Raw genomic sequence first — 21,128 nt, 5'->3', positions numbered from 1 at the left:
TTATTAGGTTTTTTTATGATTCTCAAGCTCAGCAATAATTAATAATGACCTGGCAGTTGTGAGGACCATTCTTTGTGCACGTTAAAATCTTTCTACTCTTGGTTCCATCCAGATATTGAATAAGCCACACAAGTTACAGAAAACACGTTTTTTTTCTCTAATAATAAAAAAAGGACATTTTTGAGGCCATTTCATATTATGTTTCCAATTGTAAAGTGTTTTCAGTACTGTGAACCAGCTGTGCAGGTATGGGAAGAAAAGTGGAATTCACTGGGAATAAATGCAGAACACCTGTGAGTTGGCAGCAGTTACTAACGTCACCTACATTCACAGTTGCAGAGGATGAGCTACCAAGCAGTTGTTAAAGACAATGAATGAAACAGAGCATTCCTGGACTGGCATTTTTGGAAGCATTCCAGATCAGGGTTTTAAAGCCATTTATTTCAACTTGATGAACACGGACAGTCTTGTCAAAATAAAATAGGCTCTCCTTTTTTAACTTTTAAACTCAGGATTAACTGGAACCTAAGGTAGCATAAGTAATCCTTATACTGGAAACCACACTCCCCCAGGGAGATTCCTGAATGTATCTAAATCAGGCTAAAAAAGGAGTTTGCTGGTAGTGTTACGCTATACTATTTTGTGTCAATAGACTTCAGATGACTGAAAGTGAGGCCAAGTGAGACCAGAGTCGGATAGCTCCTGAGGACACTAAAAATGCAAATGGGCCAACAGAGGGATTTTCAGGAATGCCTATTCAAATGAGGATCCTAAAAAATCTTTGTAAAATTGGCTTTTTTCCCTTCAGCATGAAATTTGGCTAACAAAAGGCAAGGCTACCACTATATGTGGAACATATGAATAAAGAGAAAATCCAATCTATCTCGCAATGAAAGCAAGTCGTTCACTTCAGTTCTGTTTATACTGAAGCTTTAAATATCCTTGGTAACAGGACTTTCACAGTGCTTCTCTTGAAAAGACGCCTCTTCAGCTTAGCTTGCTTACCACTAGGCTGGCTCCTATGGGCAAATTGTCTTTCTTTAACTTGCTTTTATTTAACTTCATCTGGCCAGGGGATCAGCCTGATGATAGTCGCAGAAACTGGTTCAAACCAGGTGATTCTTTAAACCAAAACGGAAGATGATCTGTTACTATAGCACCTACATTTGCAGCTGAAGATCGTTCTTTGAGCCAGTATGGACCATCCGCTATTGGGGTAACTTCAGGCACTGATCAACCTTGCAAGAAAAGTCAACAGGGAAACAGCACTGGTTTGTATTTCTCAGTTCCCTTCACCCTATGTTGCAACAACCACCGATATGTGCCATTACTTTGAAATTATCTGGAGTCTTTTAAACTGAAAACATGGCTTTGAATTAAAGAATTAATAATTATTTTACATTAACCAAGCCTTCCTTCACAGAGGAGGGACGTGAAGCACACACCGAACAGTAGGCTATATATCACTCCCAATGATTCCTTTCCCTTCTTGAGGCTTACAGCTTTTGAAAATACCACGCTTCTCCACCTCCTCAGGTGTCACTTAGTCGAATCTCACAGATGAAGCATTTAAATTCTATACCCATTGTTCACACCTTCCAGCCATCCCTCTTTCCCAGTTCCCTGTTCATGTTGTTCTCTGGAACTGCTCTTCTTTTTACTTATGTAGGCTCAAAAGCCAAGGTCAAAAGAGCCTTCCAGGGCATGTCTGCACTGCATAGTGCAGTGTTATCCAGAAACTCTGAAGTAGTGGGGAATGAGACAGCATTGGCAGTACAGTGGAAAGACAAAAGTGTCATTTGCATGAAAGCATCCTATCTTGACTTAGTGATGCTGAGAAATGGAGATTCACCTCTCCTTCTTTTCTTGAGTTTTGATTCTGATATTTAATGATACCTTGGCTAAAGTGTGTGTATTTAACTTCATACTCAGATTCCTCATTCTCTTCAGCTTCTCTTTAAGTGCTGTAGACTCACCCTTCTTTTTCCTTCTATATGGCAATCAGATAACTTGCCCTACAAGTTGAAGTGATGACATAGCCAAAATGGCTGTTGCTAACACAGAGAGCAGAGCTCAGCACTGCCCCTCCGTCACCATGATACTTCCCCTTAGCCTCCTCACATACAATTATCAAACACATAATCATCAAACGTATCATTGTCAAAATCACGCAACTGGGTAAAGAATGTAAGGCACCACTTTTAAAAGTACTTTAGGGGTCCTGATTTTTAAAGGTGTCCGGAACTAAAATAGCTGGTAACTCAGGTTTCAGTATCTGGCTCTTCTACATGAGAAGATTAAATTAGAGGGAACTCAAATGGGACTCTACAGTGGGCTGGCTGACCACCACTAACTCCACATGCACAGCAAAGCCATTAAAAACTTTTGACTTCGTGACAGAAGTGGTTTGCAGTGGGCGAGTGTTGAGTGCCCATGGGGCTGGATGTGAAGCAAAGATCTGTCTTTGGCTCTGGCTTCAGGGAGTGAGCAGCAACCCCAGATGAATACAGGACATTGGATTCACTTTCACTGGCTGTACTCACGCAGTCATTCAGCTGCCAGCCTGCTCCATGTCTGAGTGGGTGTCTGGGAAAAGTGGGGGCCAGGCAGGCTTTCCTCACCAGGGCTCCCTACAGCAGGGAGGTTCCCTAAAAAGGCCTTTTCAGTGGGAAGAACATGAGCTTCTAAAACACTTCTGAAGTGTGATTCATCTGACCTAGTTTAGGCTCCTGCTATAGGATGATCTGAAACACATCCTACAAGTTCCCATTCCTCTTCATTGTCTCCAAAGTGAGTCCAGGGTTATATTCTCAGAGACGTGCATGCTTGAACTGGATGAGTTCTATAGTCCAAGGGCATGTGTTGTGTGGGGTAGCAAATAGATCTGAACTCATGACATGTTAATTTTGTTGTGAAGATGAGCCGCAGCAACACCTGAAGCTGGGGCAGAGGATCACATGCCCCATAGGCATATTCCAAAATGCCATAGCCTTGCTTCTCTTTGCCTAGTTTCTCATTGCCATGATTTGCCAGCAATGGTTTATGCCACCAACATCCTTTCCTCTGATCTGATGCCAGTTGTTTTCTGCAGATCCACTTTTCACTTGTCTTCTTTTATGATTTCATGGTTTGCCTTCTTTCCCTCTGCACACGTCTTCTGAAGATGAATCTAATTTTTGCTATTTAATCCTTTGGTCTACTTTGCTGTCAGCTGGTGCTCACAACTCTTCCCAGTTTAGTATCTTCTCTGCATCTCATTACTGTGCCATTTTTTCCCTATTCTAGACCATAAATCCAGGAGTAATATTTATACCTGTTTAACTCTAAAAGGCACTTCCCTTAAACTACACACAGATGTAGCTAGATAGATTCTCTTTGTAATGCTGTTTACTTTGCTTAAAAAAATATGGGGTGCTGGGAATTGCAATGATGTCATAGCAACTGAATATGATTATGCAGGAGTCTGCGCTGAGGGGTATTCCAGAAACTGTATCTATGTCTGTATTTATTTGTGTGTGTGTGAATGCTTGCATTCATAATCTATTTAGTTATATTTACACTTACTAATAACCCAGGCCTTTCTTTCTTCTCTTTTGTGAGCAGTTTCACGTTGCAGTAAATTAGGAGTAACTCGATGGCGTAGCTGAGAAGTTGATGTAGTGACATTAGTACTATGAAAGAGAACAGCATTGCACTGCGCCTCCAAGACACAGTAAATAAAATAAGATAAATTTGAATTTTGGTAGATGAAATCCTGAAAATCCAGCAGTCTTTTTATATTTTTTCACATGCTCAACATTCTCCCGCTTTGCTTTAAACATTGTCTGGAATATTTTTTCACAATGACAGATATAGCCACCCTGCTCATATATATCCCTAGAAAACACCGTGCTAAAACTTTCAAGACGTGTGCTTGGAGGTGTGTGTGTGCATTAATGCTCACTCCAACTCGCTTATTGCCATCATCTCCCATGCATGCAGACCCATACATTTTTGCCCCCACACGTGCATAGGGATGGTTGTGTGTGAATGTGCACATCATCTCCCTTACCACAGTTTACAGAAATTTGCTGGCTGCGATCAATGGATATAGAAATCACTTAGGCGGGGAAATTAACATAGAACTATAAGAGAAGGGAGACGGATGTCTTCTGTAGTGCTATTTAAACAAAAAATAATAATAAATCTGTTGCAGGGGTATCATTTTCCGTGCCTACGCAAAGTCTACAGGATGGTCATAAGGGACAAGAGAGAAAGCTGTCCCGTTGTGTGCAGCAGGACATTGCCACGGGGGGTTATGCCTACACGTATGGAGATGGCAGCGTGTGCATGTATGTTTGCGGGTGTGCAGGGGAGGGGGAGGGGGGCTTCTAACAGCCATTTTAACATATTTTCCGACTCCCGTTTAGCTGACAGCTCCCACCTACGGCACGTCACCTGTGCATGAAGCACACTGCATGTGGCAGCAAGAACCCCGCTCCCTCGTCTCCCCTCCGTGCCCACCCAGTGCTCCTCCACGTATAAATCCCACTCCCGACCGCGGCCGGGGGCTCGGGTGGGAGCGGGGCTGGGGGCTCCCGCCGCGTCCCCTCTCCCCAGTAGTCTCTGTACAGTGGAAAAGGCGTCGGGTAATTGGGTCCAGATTGGAGATGTTAATTATTCATGAGGCTGGCCAAGGGACCTGGGGCGGGGGGGGGGTTGCGGGGCTGGGCGTGGGGTGGGCCGGGGAGGGGACGAGTCGGGGAGAGCCGGGGAACAATTCTGGGCAGGGTATAGGGAGAGGCGGCGGGTGCATGTGCGACGAGCGGTGGCTGTGGACCTTCCAGTCACTGCTCGCTGCCCTGGTGTGTGTGCGTGTGTGCGTGTGTGCGTGTGCGAGAGAGGAGAGAGAGGGAGGGAGGGAGGGAGGGAGCGGAGAGGGTGGGGGGGAGAGATAAGAGAGAGAAGAGGAAAAGGAGAGAGGAGAAGGAAGGAAGAAGAAGGAAGGAAGGGGACAATACGATCATGCTGTGCTGTATGAGAAGAACAAAACAGGTAGAACTGCAGATTTTTATATTTCTTTTCTGCTAAGAAATCTCCCAGGCTCTTGGTCGCCCGTGGGGTGTGTGTCTGCCCGCATGTGTGAGGGGCTTGGGTAGGGGCTGGGGCAAGGGGGAGGACATTTCAGCTGCTTTCAGCAGATGTCTCTTTTGCAATTCTTTAGCATCTTGCGACTGAAGGCTCTTTTCACACCCTTCAGCGTGACTGCTTTGCTTTTCCGGGGCTGCTGATGTGGGGAGGGGGGTGGCCTGTGTCCACATTTGGGGAGCTACCAGCGTCTCCCCGCTACTATTAGTATTATTATTTTTTGCTTTAATTGTGATCTGATGCATTGCCTGCGATTTTCTCTCGGTGGTTCTGAGGGTGTGGATGTGGGGTGGGGGGGTGTGTGGGGGGGGAGTCTGGCAGGAAGCGTGATGAGATCTGGCTCTACCTTGGAGATAAAGGAAGCGATTCTTCATCATATGCCAAGAAAAGAAAGGATGCCCGGTGAGCCTTGATCCCTGGTCAGAGTGCTTTCTATTGCTCCTGGCTCTGATGAATGGGAGATGCTTTACGGGCATGTGCTGTGAGGTGGCTCGGAGGACAGGTGCATTCATTTATTAATTTTTTTGTCTTACAACAATCCGAGCAGGAATTAACTTGAAGCTTTTTTTTTTTTTTTTTTTTTCTTCCCCCTCCAACCTTTGGTATAATTAAAAGTGTAATTAATTAATAACAAAAGCATTGGCCAGGAGTGGGGAGAGGCACCCTCTTTGCCGTATCCTTCATAGTACAACCAGTTAGACAACTGTGCACCAGCTGGTGAGGAGACAGAGGACCACGCCTCTGCCGGCTCCGAACTCGGGTGGCATGAGAGAGGCTCATGGTGTGAACCTGTTGGAAACCAGTTCATTCTCTTCACTGGTTCCACCTGGCTTTTCCTATCAGGAAATCAGGGTTGATAAGGAAATTCAGGTAGCGGCTGGTTGTCAGCGATGAAATTTTTGTATCTAAAATGATATTTTTGAATGAACAACAACAGCAAAGATATATAATTCATTCCCACCTTCCCCCTTCTTAATTTGTATGAAAACCCAAACCTGCGCCTTGTTAAAAGAGCCTATTTTCATGGAGCTGCTTGGACTTTCTTGGGAGTATCTTGGATTTATTCATGTAAAACTTGGAGGCGAGAGCTGCCCCCAGATACCTTTATGAGGCATCTGGGGAGCTTCCCCTAATTACAGGTTCAGAGGTAGTGACAAAGAGCTTGGATCCTTGTTCTGAGAGCAGAGCTCAACTCAGCCCTGGGTGTGGAACCACAGTGGTTACTTTATATATGCATACATTGACATATCCCTTACAGTATAGCACTGCAGCGCTCTCGAGCCATAGCTTAGCACACTGATGCAAGAAGCTCCTATGCTACAGAATAGTGCAGTGCTTAAAAAAAATAATAATGCAGGGAAAGGTGTATTTCTGAATGGATATACGCGTGTTATCAGATGAAGGAGTGATTTTGTAGAATAGTGGGGAGGGGCAGGCGAGCAGGGTGGAAAGGGATCCTGCGTCATCTTGTGTTTTTCCCCATGCAGGTTTCAAATGCTCTGCAATTAATGATACATTTGCTAAAATCTGGAGGGAGGTGGCGATGGCTGGGGGGAGAGGGGAACACGCTGCAACCAGCCAGCAGAGCACATTCAGCTGGCAGATATGGGGTGAAAAGAGCAGAGGAGGAAAAGGCAGGCAGACAGAGAGGCAGAGTGCAGAAGTGTATGGCAAATTTTAAGATAAAGTAAGTAGAACTGGGGTCCTCTGGAGTCAGAAAAGAAAAGCTGTTGGAGAATAATTTTGCCTACACTTTCACAGGTTGAGCATTTGACACTCCTGATTCAAATTGCAACGTGCCTGTTCTTTACATCTGTGTGCATCCACTCCTATCACTTTGTGTTCTAACATATTAAGAAATGCATGGTATGCAGGTATCTGGATCACACGCGGTCCTCTCCCCCTGCTCTGTACATTAATCCACCGCATGGTACACACCCCTTTGCGCGTGCATGTGCAGCACACATCCATGCTCTCTGATCGCTCGCAACCATACTACACATATATGCACCAGCACACACTCTCATTTGCACATGCTTTCTCATCGTTATGCAGCCATATATCTTGAATGTGCCTGCCTGTGCATATTCCATGGATGTTTCTGGGCTTGGAGCCCGGCTCCTATCCCTGTACCTGAATACACACCGAAATTGCCGAACTGGCAATATAGCAATGCGGTCAGTGATGCTGGTGATACATTAGAGACATATTTAATTTGGAGAAGAAAAAGATCACACTTTTCAGCTTGTGCTTTTCCTCTGTCCCCACCCAGATCTTTCACGGAAGGACAAAAAAGGAATGATTTGATCAGGACAGATCAGAGCTTCCATCCCAAAATAAGGACAGCTCACCTCATATTATTTTTGGGGGGAAGCCCCTGGTGTCCCGCCTTTCTGGCAGCAGAAGAGCAAAACGTTGAAATTACAGGCTTGTGTGTGGAAGGAATCTCTTCACATTTACATCTAGGTGCGCCTGTATGCGTCTGTTCTCCCACCCATCAAAGACAAATGCGTTCACACACTTGCAGTTTGCAGATGATTCTTTCTTGTGGGTGCAATGCCAACGTGAGGAGTGAGGTATCTGACTGCACGCCCATGAGGGATGTAGATAGCTCGGTGCTGTCATTTCTGCCCGCAGCCAATTGCACCTCTGAATCCGCACCCGCAAAGTATTCAGCTAAAAAGAGGCATAACGTAAGGGCTGTGTCTGAAAAATTGAATGTAACCTTCTGGCAAGAGATGCGGTCAGTAATTTGCAGGGCTGGGTAGTGAGATAGGTGTCTAGAAATGCGAGTGTTGTATGCACCACATACTGGAACAGATGGGCGTGATGGGGGTATGTGCTCAGTATTGGATTGCATGAGTGATTAAACAATAACCCGCAAGCAGGTTTCCCACTTGTGGGTGAGATGAGTCTCATTCATCACCAGCCATATCCGACGGCTTCCCTCCCTCTCCGTCCTCCGCTCCGCACCCAGTGCTGGCGAGCAGCGGCTGCAAAGGTTTAAACCTGCCACACCCATCGAATCAAAGGAGGGAGGGGGAGAGGCAGTCTGCATTTCTTTCCCCTTCCACACGAGCAGCATGAATAAACAGGGTTGTATCTCTGAAGAAGCCGCTTAATGCAATCAGAGAAAGCATTAGGGAGTGTTTTAGCAATTACAGCCAGCCAGCGAGGTGTCTTGTTATTCCAGGAACTGCAGAGGTGTGTGCAGGAAGGAGGAAATGGAGAAAAAGAGAGAGAGGAAGATGCACGAGGAGTTAAGGGTGTGTGGCCTCAGGATATTAAAATGTCTCAGATCTCATTTAGAATAACTTGATTATGTCGCACGATGCGGATGCTTCCGAATTTGTGAGGCATGGTCATGCCTTTAAACACCGAGATGGAGGGAGGAAGAGGAAGGGACAGGAAAAGGAAAGAAAAGGGGCCATCCACACCCCTCCTCTCTCCACTCACCAGCATGGTGTAAATCACCTCCAGCCATTGATTTCAGAGCAGGGGTATCTGCACCCTGGGAGAGTCAAGCCGCTGCCCCGCCTTTCTATGAGGCTCAGAGCCGTTTCTGTATTGCTTCCAGTAAACAATTGCTGCCTGGAAGTTTAATTACTTCAGGTCCTTACTATTTCTTTCCCTGGGACAATACCACTGGGATTTCTCCTGAGAAGTGTGTCTCCAGAGAAACACCCTTCCCATCACCCCGTCCTCCTCCTCTGCCATTGCTGACAATTAGAGACATTGATTTCTCCTCGATCACGTAACGTAAAAGTTCTTAATGGTACAGACAAGCCCCTCCCTTCCTCAGCAAATAATTGCATGCAGAGTTGCCAGAGAGAGAAGGACAGCCATAACACTTAATAGGAGAGATGCCAGTCTGTTGATTGAGATTGCTTTTTGCTACTTGCTCCTGAGTTGGAATCCCCAGCTTCATGCAGCCAGGCAGCACCTCTGGTGCCTACAGGCTGTGACCTGGCACACTTGAGTCTTCTCCAGCATAAGGCTCAGTATGAGAGGGAGCTCTCCTGCTGTTGTATGGCTCTCGCTGATGTGAAGATGAAAGTGCACAGAGATTCCTCCTGAAGTCTGCTCTCATTTCAGGCCAGCTGTCATGGACTCTGTGATCTAGGAGCTGCCCTACAGAGGCATTGCATTTCTCACTCCCTGTTTCCCAGAGACAGCATGGAGGGAGAATGCCCCACTGTGACACCTGCCATACTGCAAAGCTTTCTTGTGCTACTGGGAAGGTGAACTTGGTCCTTTATGCACACCAAGGCTGATAGACTTGCGTGATGTAAATCAGGGATGTGTACATCTGCTTGTATTCACTGTCCTATCACCTAGGCACACGGGCAACTTGTTGGCTTTGTGTGCAGAGAATGTGGGGCATATGTGGGATCAGCCTGGTCTGTACAAAGCAAGAACATACATGCTGAGTTGTTACCAGCAGCCATAACCCAAGGACTACCTTGGCTTTTGGGTGAGGTAGTATGAAGCAAAAGCTTGCTTTTACACCAAGTATGTATAAGCTGAGTTCTCTCGTACTCCCAGAGGTGCATTAGTGCTGGTGGTACATTACTAACTGCCATTTGCTCAGTCCATGTGTTGCTGGCCCTTGTATCTTTTCCTTTGTATAACTCCCCTCTTGTCTCTTGCTGTTCCACTGTCTCAGGCTTCCTCCCTACACAGGGAGGACTTTATCTGGATCTGAGAATGAATGAAAGCTTTGGTGACAGGCCCAAGCTAGAGCCACCTGAGGATGGGAAACCATTTGATGGCAGCCCTCTGTGCTGATGCCCTTTGGAAGTCACTGTGCATTTCATTTCCCATTTGCCTTCAGGCTGGCAAGTCTCAGGGAGGTTATTAGGCAGCAGTCCACATCTGGCTGCATCTGAGTTATGAAGAACCAATTTCCAACTGTAAGGCAACAACCACAGCCCATTAGCTCCATCCAGGGTAATACTGGGCTGGTGAGAGGAGGTTGGCCATCTAGAAGGGTGCCGAGTGAAAAATGAATGGGCCTGGCTAGTGGAAATACCAGAATAGCAGGGCAGGTATCCTGGGAGCAGGTACTTAAGTCCGAAGTCAGAGTCTAAAGTCCATTCACAGACATTTCATCTTTAATTCGAAGATCCTCCTGAGCATGCTGGGAGGCAACATGTAACCTCAGAGTTCTGATGGCCTCATGTGGAGAAGGTGTTTATATATCCTTAGGGCTCTCTCTATCACTTGCTGAGTGTGTGTGTAAAACTCCATGGCTTTTCATGGTCGCAAGCACCACAAGCCAGTATTTAGTATACAGGAATGTGTTTGGGGAGAACTGATTTCTGTTCCTAACAGCACTATTAACCTGTTTTCTGACTTGATGGTGGCATAGTTTTTCTGGCTATCACGGCTTTCTCTGCAAGATGCTGCTTTAAAATGCAATCTAAATAATTAGCGTGTAGGAGAAAAAAAAAGCAGATTCAGATGCCTTCAGGTGAAAGGTGATTTAAACAGGTAAAACATCTCAGCCCATGCTGGGATTTTCATTAGCCACTTGTGTTCCTCTAACACAAAGCATTGAATTTCTCCCCAGACTCATTTCTAACCATGAAGAACCAGAGCTTGAGAGTAGGGCTACAACTTAACCTTCCCCTTACCTTTCACCAGTATGCTAATCTCCTACCATCACAATGCACCACCCAGCACAGCTTACTGAATGTATGTGGGGTGGAAATACTGATGTAAATATTGATTTGTTTTCCATTTAAAAAAAGGAATTCGTGCTTTTGGAGTCATGTTGATCCTGCTGAGTCCTCCTGTTATTTGTTTTGTCTCTTCTGTTCTTCTCCTTGCCTCCTTCCTGCTCCCTTGACCATGCAGACCTCCTGCTGCTACTTCTCTTCTCCAGCTGGGTACCTACCCAGTCTGTGCTTAGTCTGTGCTTCTTGGGGACTCCTGCTGGCAGCAGCATCCTCTACAGCCATCAGGGGACTTTTCACTCTCCTGGCTCTAGTATGGGAAACTGCTGAGAGAAAATACAAGGGTTCTTCTTTTGTGTTTCCAATTGGCTTTTGTAGCATCCCTAGGTCTCCTCCACCTGGATAGGTGTTGCAGTTGAAGAAGATGGATGCCTATAGGCAGAGACAGCAGAGTGGTTCATTCTCACCTATTTCATTGTCATCAGCATAGGTGAAAAACTGCCCAACCCCAGCAAGAAGATGGGGAAAAGTATGGCTGCCATAGAAGCAGTGCATACAGTACAAGCTAGTATGACAGTTCTTGCTTTCCTGATGGTTCATGCTTCCACTTGGCCCGTCCCTCAGCTTCTAATGACACTCTTAGGTGTCAAGGTATGTTCTAGCTGTCTTGTTAATCAAGAGAGGGTGTCCAGAGATTGCTTTCCTCCCACCAGGGCTGATTGGCTTTGATTCCTCGAAAAAGAAGCCAGGATGTACTTATCTTCTTTCAAATTATAACCAATAAATGTCAGTCTCATTCATTACTCATCTTACTTCTGAAGTTTCTTGAATTAATTCCAGCTATAATCATGGTATATATTTATAGAAAACCGGGACATCTCATAATATTTAAACATTTTCTATGTAGGAGACATGTATCTCTGAAGGCTGGTAATTAGTAAAGCTAATAGACTCTGAAGGAATCTTACTCACTTGGTTTGAATGTCCCTAAAATTTAAGCAGTGGGAGGAGTGTGTTTGGATCTGGACCCGACTCCAGAGTTGGTTTTATTCCTCTCATCTCATGATTTCCTAGGAGTGAAACTGTAGTCCCAGGTACTCCTGTTTTTCATCCTTTGGGATAGTTTCTGATAATTGATGATGATTAGAATGATTTCGTTTCAATGACTCTTATAATTAAGACCTGTCAATTGGCGCCCAGTTCATCACAATATCAAATAGAATCTATTTATTTTATCAGTAGTATCCAATGACCTTATAAATGTGTAATGTTAAGTACTCAAGGGTGGGAATATTGGGGCAGTATGGTACCATGCATTTCTCTTTTGTTTACCCACAGCTTTAGGAATAAGTTCTTCAGTGGTGGACTTAACAAGTATTTAATTTAAATTATCTGTGTTTTGAAAGGCAGAACTAAGGAAACAAGTGTGACTTGCCAGTTTGCTGAAGTAAAACTTGCAGGTATTTAGTTTCATATAAAAATGGGGTCCACTGCTCCAGATGCCTGGAGAGCATCACCTGCTCCACTTGAGCAAGGCTGTACTAGAACTTTGAGGAAATGGAACAAAAGAGAACTGATGTAAAGGGGCTTAACAAGCTGGCCCAAAGGTTTGCGCTCAGTAGGGACACTTCCGTAGACTAGAGGGCTACACTGAAATTGCATTTTATGTTCCTAAGAACCAGAAACATCTTAGTGTTACAATTTCCTTCTTAACTTGTTTCATTGTAGTAGTCAGATTGGCAGCTTGCAAAGGTCTGGACAGCTCAGGCTGAGTCAGAACCTGTCAGAAGGAGACTCTGCCTGATCAAGGATGAAGTACAGTATTTTTAACCCTTCCTGCTCTTTGCATTTCCAGTGGAAGACCCAGGGGAAGCCCTATGAAGAGTTTTGAGGACAGACATCCACAACAGCAAATTGACGTCTAATGTTGGCAGGACCTTTAAAAATGCAGTAAAAAGCATGACAAGAATGCAACCAATCCCACCTGAAGCTCAGGATCTGCTAAAGGGCCTTTCCTATGTTTCTAAAGCCCTGCCAGAAATACAGGCTAGAAGAGATTTCATCTGGAGGGAAGGAAGAATGGAGTAAGGAAGAAAGATACCCCCTCAAAGTAACAGAATTGAAGCTAACCAAAACTCCCATGAAGTAAATAGAATTTAGTTCATTTGCAGAGCAAAGTTAGAAAAGTTGATATGAATCAATATCCTCTTATGGGGTAAAACTAGACATGCAGCAAAAAGAACCTTCCATGATCATGCCAGTGTATATGGCTCTGGAAGCTAAAAGAATTGACAAATTAGTAAAAAATGAGCCCAAAGGGCTCATAGGATTAGCAGATCTTCCTCTAAAGTTCATTTATTTCTGTTGTATGATCTTTGTCCAAAGGAGTCCAAAATGTATCACTGCTTTGGCAGGGGGGTTGAACTCGATGATCTCTGGAGATGAGATCCCTTCCAGCCCCTATGATTCTGTAATTTACCACTATTCCAAAGTCACAGATCAGTGATTTATACTGTTCTAAGTACAGCTACCTTCTTAGAAGTGTCTATCTGACATTGTAGAACTTTAGATCTTCCTTCCTTTCCAACTGTGGAGGTAACTCAAGGTAATTATACATATGCCTGTAGATCTCCCTAAACATTGAAAGATTTCTTACTGGAATCCCTAAATAATCTTAGTTTTTATAAATGTTAATCAGCTCAGTACCTACTTAACAGCTAAGCTACCTTGGGATCAACAAACCAAGTATTCTTCCTGTTGCTTTCCCTGCACAGCCAAAATGGTAAGTTTGCCAGATCAAGCGTTTGCAGTGTGCATCCAGGAGGAAGAGAATGTACTACATTAATGTAATCCAGCAACACCTTGGTTGAAGTGGTCACCCAGAAAAGTGATGGATATATCATTACTCCCAGAGTAGCTCTGAAAACCCATTTCCAAGGAGAATGTGCTATTCGACCATACATTATGCAGGGACCCATTTATCCCAGTGTTTTTTGGATGCAATGATCATTTGTTGCATGGAAGAATCAAATATTTGGGCCAGAGGAAAGAAGTGTAAGAATGACATCATAACTCTCTACCTTGGTGTTTATGATATTCATGGAGGGGTGGAAAGAGCTTCAGTTAAAACTTTACATTGTGTTTGTCAAAGTATTTAGAGCTTATTTTGCATGTCTTCAGTAGCATGGTCAGCTGCTAGTAGATGGCTAAAATGACGTGCAGCTGAAGGAAGAAAGTCAAGATGTAGGAAAGGGTAAGAACAAATCAGATTGTACTGATGTAATATGGTTGATTCAAACCATCCTGAACTGTTTATGAAGCTGGTGGAAGCAATCTGTGAAGCACTGAGTGCTTTGAAAACTCATGAGGGCTGGGTGAAGTGTCTGAGCTGTAAAAGAACAAGGAGGAGATAAGAAATTACAGACTACTCAGTCTAACTTCATTCCTGGAAAAAAAATGTGGAAATAATCAAATAAAGAAGGTGATTAGGAACCAGCATAGATCTGTCAAGAATAGATCATGTCAAACTAATTTAGCTTTCTTCTATAACAAGCCTTGTGGATACAGAGGAAGTAGTTGTCATGTCTTGTCATTTTTAAGGATTTTGACATTAGCTCACAAGCTTTTATCATAAGTGAAGCAAAGGAGCATGGTCCAAAGGAAAACATTACAACGGAGATGCATAAGTGATATAGATAATCCTACTCAATGAGTAACTTTTGCTGATTCCCTATTGAAATAGAAGACTGTACTGTAACAGATTGCCACAGCTTGAGCTGTGGTCTGTTAGTGCTTAATGTTTTCATTAAGTACATTGTACTTTGTATTTTAATTTCAACCTGGATGACTGGCTAAAATAAGATTTTGTTTTTAAAATACAGATAGTGTGAACCAGGTATATGTTGGTGAAATTTACTGGAATTCAAGGCAATCTTGCCAAACCAAGGACCTGGCTTGGGAAGCATCAGAATGAATCCAAGGTGCTCTGCATGAGCAGGATTAAAAAATTGCACCCAGCCATCTATGTGGGCCAACACAACAACCAGATATCCTTCAGGAAGGGAGACGGCATCTCTAGATGACCACATCTAGAAGTTCATCTTACCAGGTTGTGCAAATGGGAGTAGAGGCTGTCAGATGCATCCAATAAGCCAACATCTCTGATAAGGACTTGTAAGACTCAGCTGAAATGCTATTCTTCACTGCGCTCTAAGAAAGTCTCGTCCAGTGAGAGAGGTTGCAAACTGGGACAGTGAGAATTACTGGAAGTCAAAGAAAATGTAATCTGTGAGGAAAGATTGAAATAATTAGTTTGTTTTTAACTTAAAAGGAGTAAGATGGAGAAGACTTCTGATGCCTTCAAATGCCTAGGAAACAAGTGCAATAAAATGAGAATAATCTCTTCTTCACATCCAGAGTGGATAAAACAGGGAATAGAGGTCTTTAATGGGCTATGAGAGTGATTCAGACCAGGTTTTAGGAAGAGTTTTCTCACCAATAAGATACTGATGCAGTGGGGTAAATTGTCTGAGAAAGCTATGGCTCTTGAGGTACAGCTGAACCATGAGATGGACTAAATGGTCTCAATTGGTCTCCCAGGGGGATTTTCTGTGATTAGTATCAAATACTCACTGAAGCAAGAAATGGACCAAATCTGCCCCTTTGCAGAAGAGTGCTCAGCCAGTGGACTGTAAAGCTAGATTTATTCCTCTGCTGTCTCTGGACTCAAGCTAATTTAATTTTTCCATGAAAAAAAAAAAAAGCCTAATATATTAAACAGGAAAAGCTAAAAGTACCTTTCTATAAACAGTCTTCTAGAAAGAATAAGACTTGAGACCCTTTGAGGTAGAGAACTGGGGGATATCTTCCATAATTTAGGTACTGTAATTTGAGCACTGAGATAACTACATAAAAGCCTATAAATTGCAAGCTGTCAGAGAGGACTATAGTTATGTCCCTTTTTGAGCAGAGATTCAGGGATTGGAGTCCAAAACAGATGATGCTTCACTGATAACTGGAGAGAGATGCCAAAATCCAGACAGTTCATATGTCACTCTGTCTTCTGCTTTTAGCATGAGCATGTAGAAAACATTCATTTGTTGTATTGTGATAATGAGGTGTCTAGTTCTGCACGTATTTTCTGGTGGACTTAAAGCTATGATTTCTGCAAGTCATCTCATCTTCTTCCTAGACTGAACTCCAACATCTGTCTTCTGAACTTGGTCATCTGCTGCAACTCCAGACTGATATTTCCTTTTCATCAGCCTCAGGAGAGGATTAGTAGGGATTTATCAGCTAGTGACTTCTTCTACATGTCTGACATGAATTATCTCAGAGCATTTATATGGCAGCCACTCAGGAATTCCCAACTGGAGTGCTGCACCCTTACTAGCACTCACCTTTTGTGCTTAGTCCCCTCTGCTCCCATTATGAAGTATCCAAGAAGTTTCTGGGAGTACTAAATAAAACATGCTGAGACATGGTATTGAAGGGATTTCACTTTATTTGGATATATTCTTCTATGGCACAAGAAATACTACTGCATGAGACTGTAGAATAAATAAAGTGGACCTGTTGTATCTTCTACTATCATGTGCTGAGATCATACAACCCTCAGCAAGATATCCTTTTCTTAGGTTCTTCCAAAGCCATTATAGCTTCAAATGATGGATCTTCCTATTTCCTTTCTTTATCATTTGCATTTTTAAAATAGGAAATTAAACACTTCTTAAAGCAAATGTTGAGTTTTCAAAGCCAGACACTTTGAATGTAAATAATTAAAGAGTTGCCATTCCTTCCTTCTCTAATTTGCCCTCTCATATACAGGCAAAATGGTTTGGTCCTTAATTACATGGTCAAATAGTGTGTTGAATTTTTTTGTTTTTGCTTGCTTTCTTAATTTTTTAAATAGAATCCTAGTCTCATTCAGTGCACAAAATGAGACATACTTAGGGACTGAATGAGTTTTGCTATGAACAAAGGTGTTTTCTGTAGTCTCCTCTTTCATTTATTGCCAGTGGTGAAGGTTGTGTATTGAATTGGGCAGAGGGCTGTTTGAAAGCAGAAGAATGGTCTCATGTTATGGCAATTGAATACTGCTCCTGAATCTTTCCTGCCTCCTGCTACAGGTTTCTGTGTCATACTGAAAATGCCTTTAAATGAGATTTCCAGGGGTGGCTGCTAATTGGTGTGTTCTCGTTTCTGGTTTCTTCATCTGAGACACCTGGGCTTTGAGTGGCAGAAGTGCAGAGCTGGTATTGTGTGGAGTCCTGCTCCCAGTGTGCACACAGAGCTGGGGAAATGCTAATCCGAGGTGTCTCAAATTAGGGATCCAAAAATCAGTGGATGCTGCAGACTTTTTCACCTTACCCTCTTTGTGTCTGATTTCAGTGTCTGTAAAGTAGAGATAACAGCCCCACCCACCTCCCTGATGAGAACATCAGTTAAGGCTCATGGAGCACTGAGATACTGTGGCAAAACAGTAACCTAGAAAAGGCTGTGAGGTAATTAGTAATTCTGTATTCAGTCCTGGCTTTGAACGATGTGTGGCAAATAAGGCACTTTGCCATGCCTGAAATTAGGATAAAGGGAAATACTGAATAGCTACCCACTCAGTGAGCTTTGCCTATCCTTTATAGTAGCTGGGGGTGGGAAGGACTTGCAGAAAAAAAATAAATGACATGATAAAAATTATCACAGGGCATACGCAAAAGGAAGTAAAAGCCAAGTTTCAGAGTAAGTCTCCATTTTACATTTTCTACATCAGCTTTTACCATGTGCCCATAGAGATGATTGTAGGACAGGCTTTTTATGTAATACATGAGTCACACTACTTTGTACTTGGGCCTGTGAACAAGGGGTTGTAAAATTATTGGACAAAAATGGGCCAAATATCTTGTCATTGAAATTAGTACTACTGTTTTCTGTGGTATCGTCCTAGATCCCTAAGAGCTCAAGCGTGGACCATCTTGTTATTATTCCCTTTGTGAGTGAGAAAACAGAGGCACAGAAGAAAGTGGAGTCATCAGCCAAAGTCATTCTGCCTGTTTTCTCCTCTGTATGCCATCAATAGCATTTAAACTAGTATTTACATTCCTTCCATGAACTAATATAGAAATAATGGGAAACATACTTTCCTTCTCCTCTTCCCTTCCCTTGAACCTGGAAGATGTGGCTTAAGTAATGTAAATCATTTGTTTGCTTTGTTTGCTGGTCATTTTATGTGTGTGCCTGTGGGAATGGGGCATGCATCTGTATGTAGGACTCTGGGAGGATATCCTGAGGAAGAGTTAGGTTTGACAAGTGAGAAATCATCTCACTAGGTCTATGGCATTCCATGTCCTATGTCCCAGCCTTGATGCTTCTCTCATGAAGTTTAGATCCTTGTTCTACCAGGGCACAAAACAACCTAACAAGCTCAGGGAACAGTTTTGTCTTAACAGGGGCTGAAATGGAAATAGAGAAATCCCAACACAGAAATTCAAGTCTTTGAATGAAAGCAATTCTCCTGCACTTCATGCATGGAAGAAGACTTGTGCCTCTGTTTGTTCTCTTGAGATGTGTCAACATGGCACAACACTGTAAACTTGACAGATCTAACTACTAGTTATGAAGCCTGTGCCTTATGAGGGCACCCTGTCTCCTGTTTTGAGTACCTTCTGGTGAGATTGCCCATCATGGCATCTTAAGAGAGTGCTCCTCTAATTAGTCCTCTGAATGTCAGGATTTTTGCAGACTCGTTGGCCAAGGCTGAGTAATCTAGCGAGACACTTCATGGATATGGCTATAAGAGAAGGTTTTGATGTGAAGTCTGGAGGCAGGATCCCCCTCCTCAGCCAGTTAGGAGTGGAAGATGAGAAGAAAAAGGCCTTGCTGTAAAGTGAATTTGGAAAAACTAGATGTGTGCTTGCCAGAGGTAATGAAAATGCAGGTCTTGTGTTAGCACTTATGAGGCAGTGGGCATTTTGTACTCTCAGATCAGATGGGATTTCATCCTGGAGCAACCCCGGCTCCTTTTTTGGTCACCAAAGCATATCCACTGCCACAGCACAGAAACGCTCTACAACTGAATGAGCCTTCCCACACTGAGGTTATCCTTCCTGCCTTGCCAAGTACTGTAATTGGTCCCAATGACAGGTCAGGCTTTTTCTCTTTTTCTTTTGTGGTTCTGACCTGGTCCTGCAGAAGGGAAAATATGTTTCTCATTGCTCTGCCTCCTCATATCCAGCCCCCTCCAACTTCACCTTTCACATACGATTCATTGCACCTCAGCTTCACACAGCATGGTAGCATCAATGCTGATATGTTCAACCTGTAATATTTCAACTTCTCTTTTGGATACTTGCCTCTAAGCTTTCCCTGCTGTCAGGTGCAGCAAACAACAGAGTATGCTGAGTACCTCTTTGGAGTACAGAGTGACTCTGCTGTTTGGGAATCTATTTGTGAGAACTCTGAGCAGTGCAGAAATGCCCGGAGAAATGAATCACAATTGGAGATGGGCACCGTTTCTAAAAAACACAATTTTCAAGTGCTGTGGTGTGAACAGGAGGTCAGTTTGCTGCCAGTGGCAGTGAAATAGCACTCAGTTATACAGAGCAGAGGAAAATGCTGAGCAGGATTTCTGCCATTCCATTGTTCCGCTTTTATCAGCATCCTGTGCTCTTGCCCTGCAGCACCTTTGCTGTTCCAGTTCTGATACTGCAGGATAGCCGCTGAGTTGCTGGAAAGTAGGCAAGGATGTAACTGATCCCTTGAACAAAGTAATTCTGTGTTCAGTAGCTTTTTGTACATATTAAATGATGAAATCTTCAGGGGGCTTTTCCCTGATGCAGTAATTGTGCATTCATTAAATTGTCAGATAAGACTTACTTTCCATTAATTTTTATTTTGCTTAGAAAAATGTTTTGTTTTCCACTGATAATTCTGCCTTTCCTAATCCAACGATGTCCAACCTCTGGCTTCTAAGCCACAGACAGATACTGAGGAACTGATGTGTGACTCCTGCAATGGAGATAAGTAAGATTACTGACAGCACACTTTGCCAGTCTTAGGGCTACTTTTCAATAGGCATTCCCATATAGGAGGTCTTATAGAATCACAGAATGGCCTGGGCTGAAAAGAACCACAATGATCATATAGTTTCAACCCCCCTGCTATGTGCAGGTTTGCCAGCCACCAGACCAGGCTGCCCAGAGCCACATCCAGCCTGGCCTTGAATGTCTCCAGGGATGGGGCATCCACAGCCTCCTTGGGCAACCTGTTCCAGTGCGTCACCAACCTCTGAGTCAAAAACTTCCTCCTAAGCTACTTGTTGAAAATCCCTCACCCCATTCATGGTACCTGCTATGGTTTTAGCACCTCTTGAACATAGAATAATTGAATAACAGAATTATAGAACACCTTGAATTGGAAGTGACATAGAAGATCATTGAGCTCCTGCTGTGGGCAGGGCTGCAACCCACCAGCTCAGGCTGCCCATGGCCCCATCCAACCTGTCCTTGAGTACTTTCAGGGATGGGGCACCCACAGCTCTTCCAGGTGACTTTTTCCAGTGACTCACCACCCACTGGTAAAGAATTTCTTCCAATATCTAATCTGAATCTCTCATCTTTTAGTGTAAAGCCATTCACCCTTGTCCTATCACTATCAGGTCATGTAGAAAGTTGTTCCCGCTCTTGCTTATAAGCTTACCTCAAATACTGGAAGGCTGAAGTCATGTTTCACTAGTACCTTCAATCCTCTGAACTGATCGAGCCTAGAACTTTTGAAAACGTCAGCAGGTGTTTTTGTAGGCCAGGAGGTTTGAACTTCCATGATGCAGTACACTGCATTTTAGAAGGTGAAATCAGGGTAGAAATGGAATTTTCCAGCATTATTAGGAGTGGAAATATATTTAGATTTTAGATGCAATGTGAGCTAGTGTACATATGAAAAAGACCACAGAGAAACTGTATTAAAAGACTGTTAGTAAGGCAGCTAAGTTAAGTACTCAAAAGTTAGCCAGTACTGGAAGTGCCGTTGACTGTGCAAACTCAGTACGGTCTCCTCTTGTGTACATACTGTAACACGCATCTAATAGCAGTAGTACATCTTATTTCTCTATACAGGGATTCCTGCCACATTCAGGTAACAGAATGGACAGCACTCACTTAATGAGCAGTTATTCAATATTTTGTTCACTCATAGTAAGTCAGCGTGCGACCCCACAGCTGTATTCAATAAATTCTCTTCAGATTCTGCTCTGGAATCAGAAATACTAATTTTCTCTTGGACTGCCTTGTGATTCTGAGAACTTCCCTGACATTACTTAGTTAACCTTTGCAA

The 21,128-nt window shown here is 43.5% G+C and overlaps 1 protein-coding gene across 1 annotated transcript in view; it reads left to right on the top strand.

Annotated features, from left to right (window-relative positions):
- The first annotated feature begins 4,961 nt into the window (after positions 1–4,961).
- Positions 4,962–21,128, top strand: part of GAP43 (growth associated protein 43) — a 54,203-nt gene continuing 38,036 nt past the window's right edge. The window contains exon 1 of the mRNA XM_015875967.3: positions 4,962–5,034. Within this exon, the coding sequence (XP_015731453.2) occupies positions 5,005–5,034 (30 nt within the window). The 5' untranslated portion in view covers positions 4,962–5,004. The remainder of the gene's footprint in view (positions 5,035–21,128) is intronic.

This window comes from Coturnix japonica, chromosome 1 (genome assembly GCF_054131305.1).
Source record: "Coturnix japonica strain WE chromosome 1, WE-NBRP24, whole genome shotgun sequence".
In the NCBI taxonomy this organism is placed as follows: Eukaryota; Metazoa; Chordata; class Aves; order Galliformes; family Phasianidae; genus Coturnix; species Coturnix japonica.
Note: the sequence above shows the minus strand (reverse complement) of the source record. Positions and strands in the feature narration are given on the sequence as shown.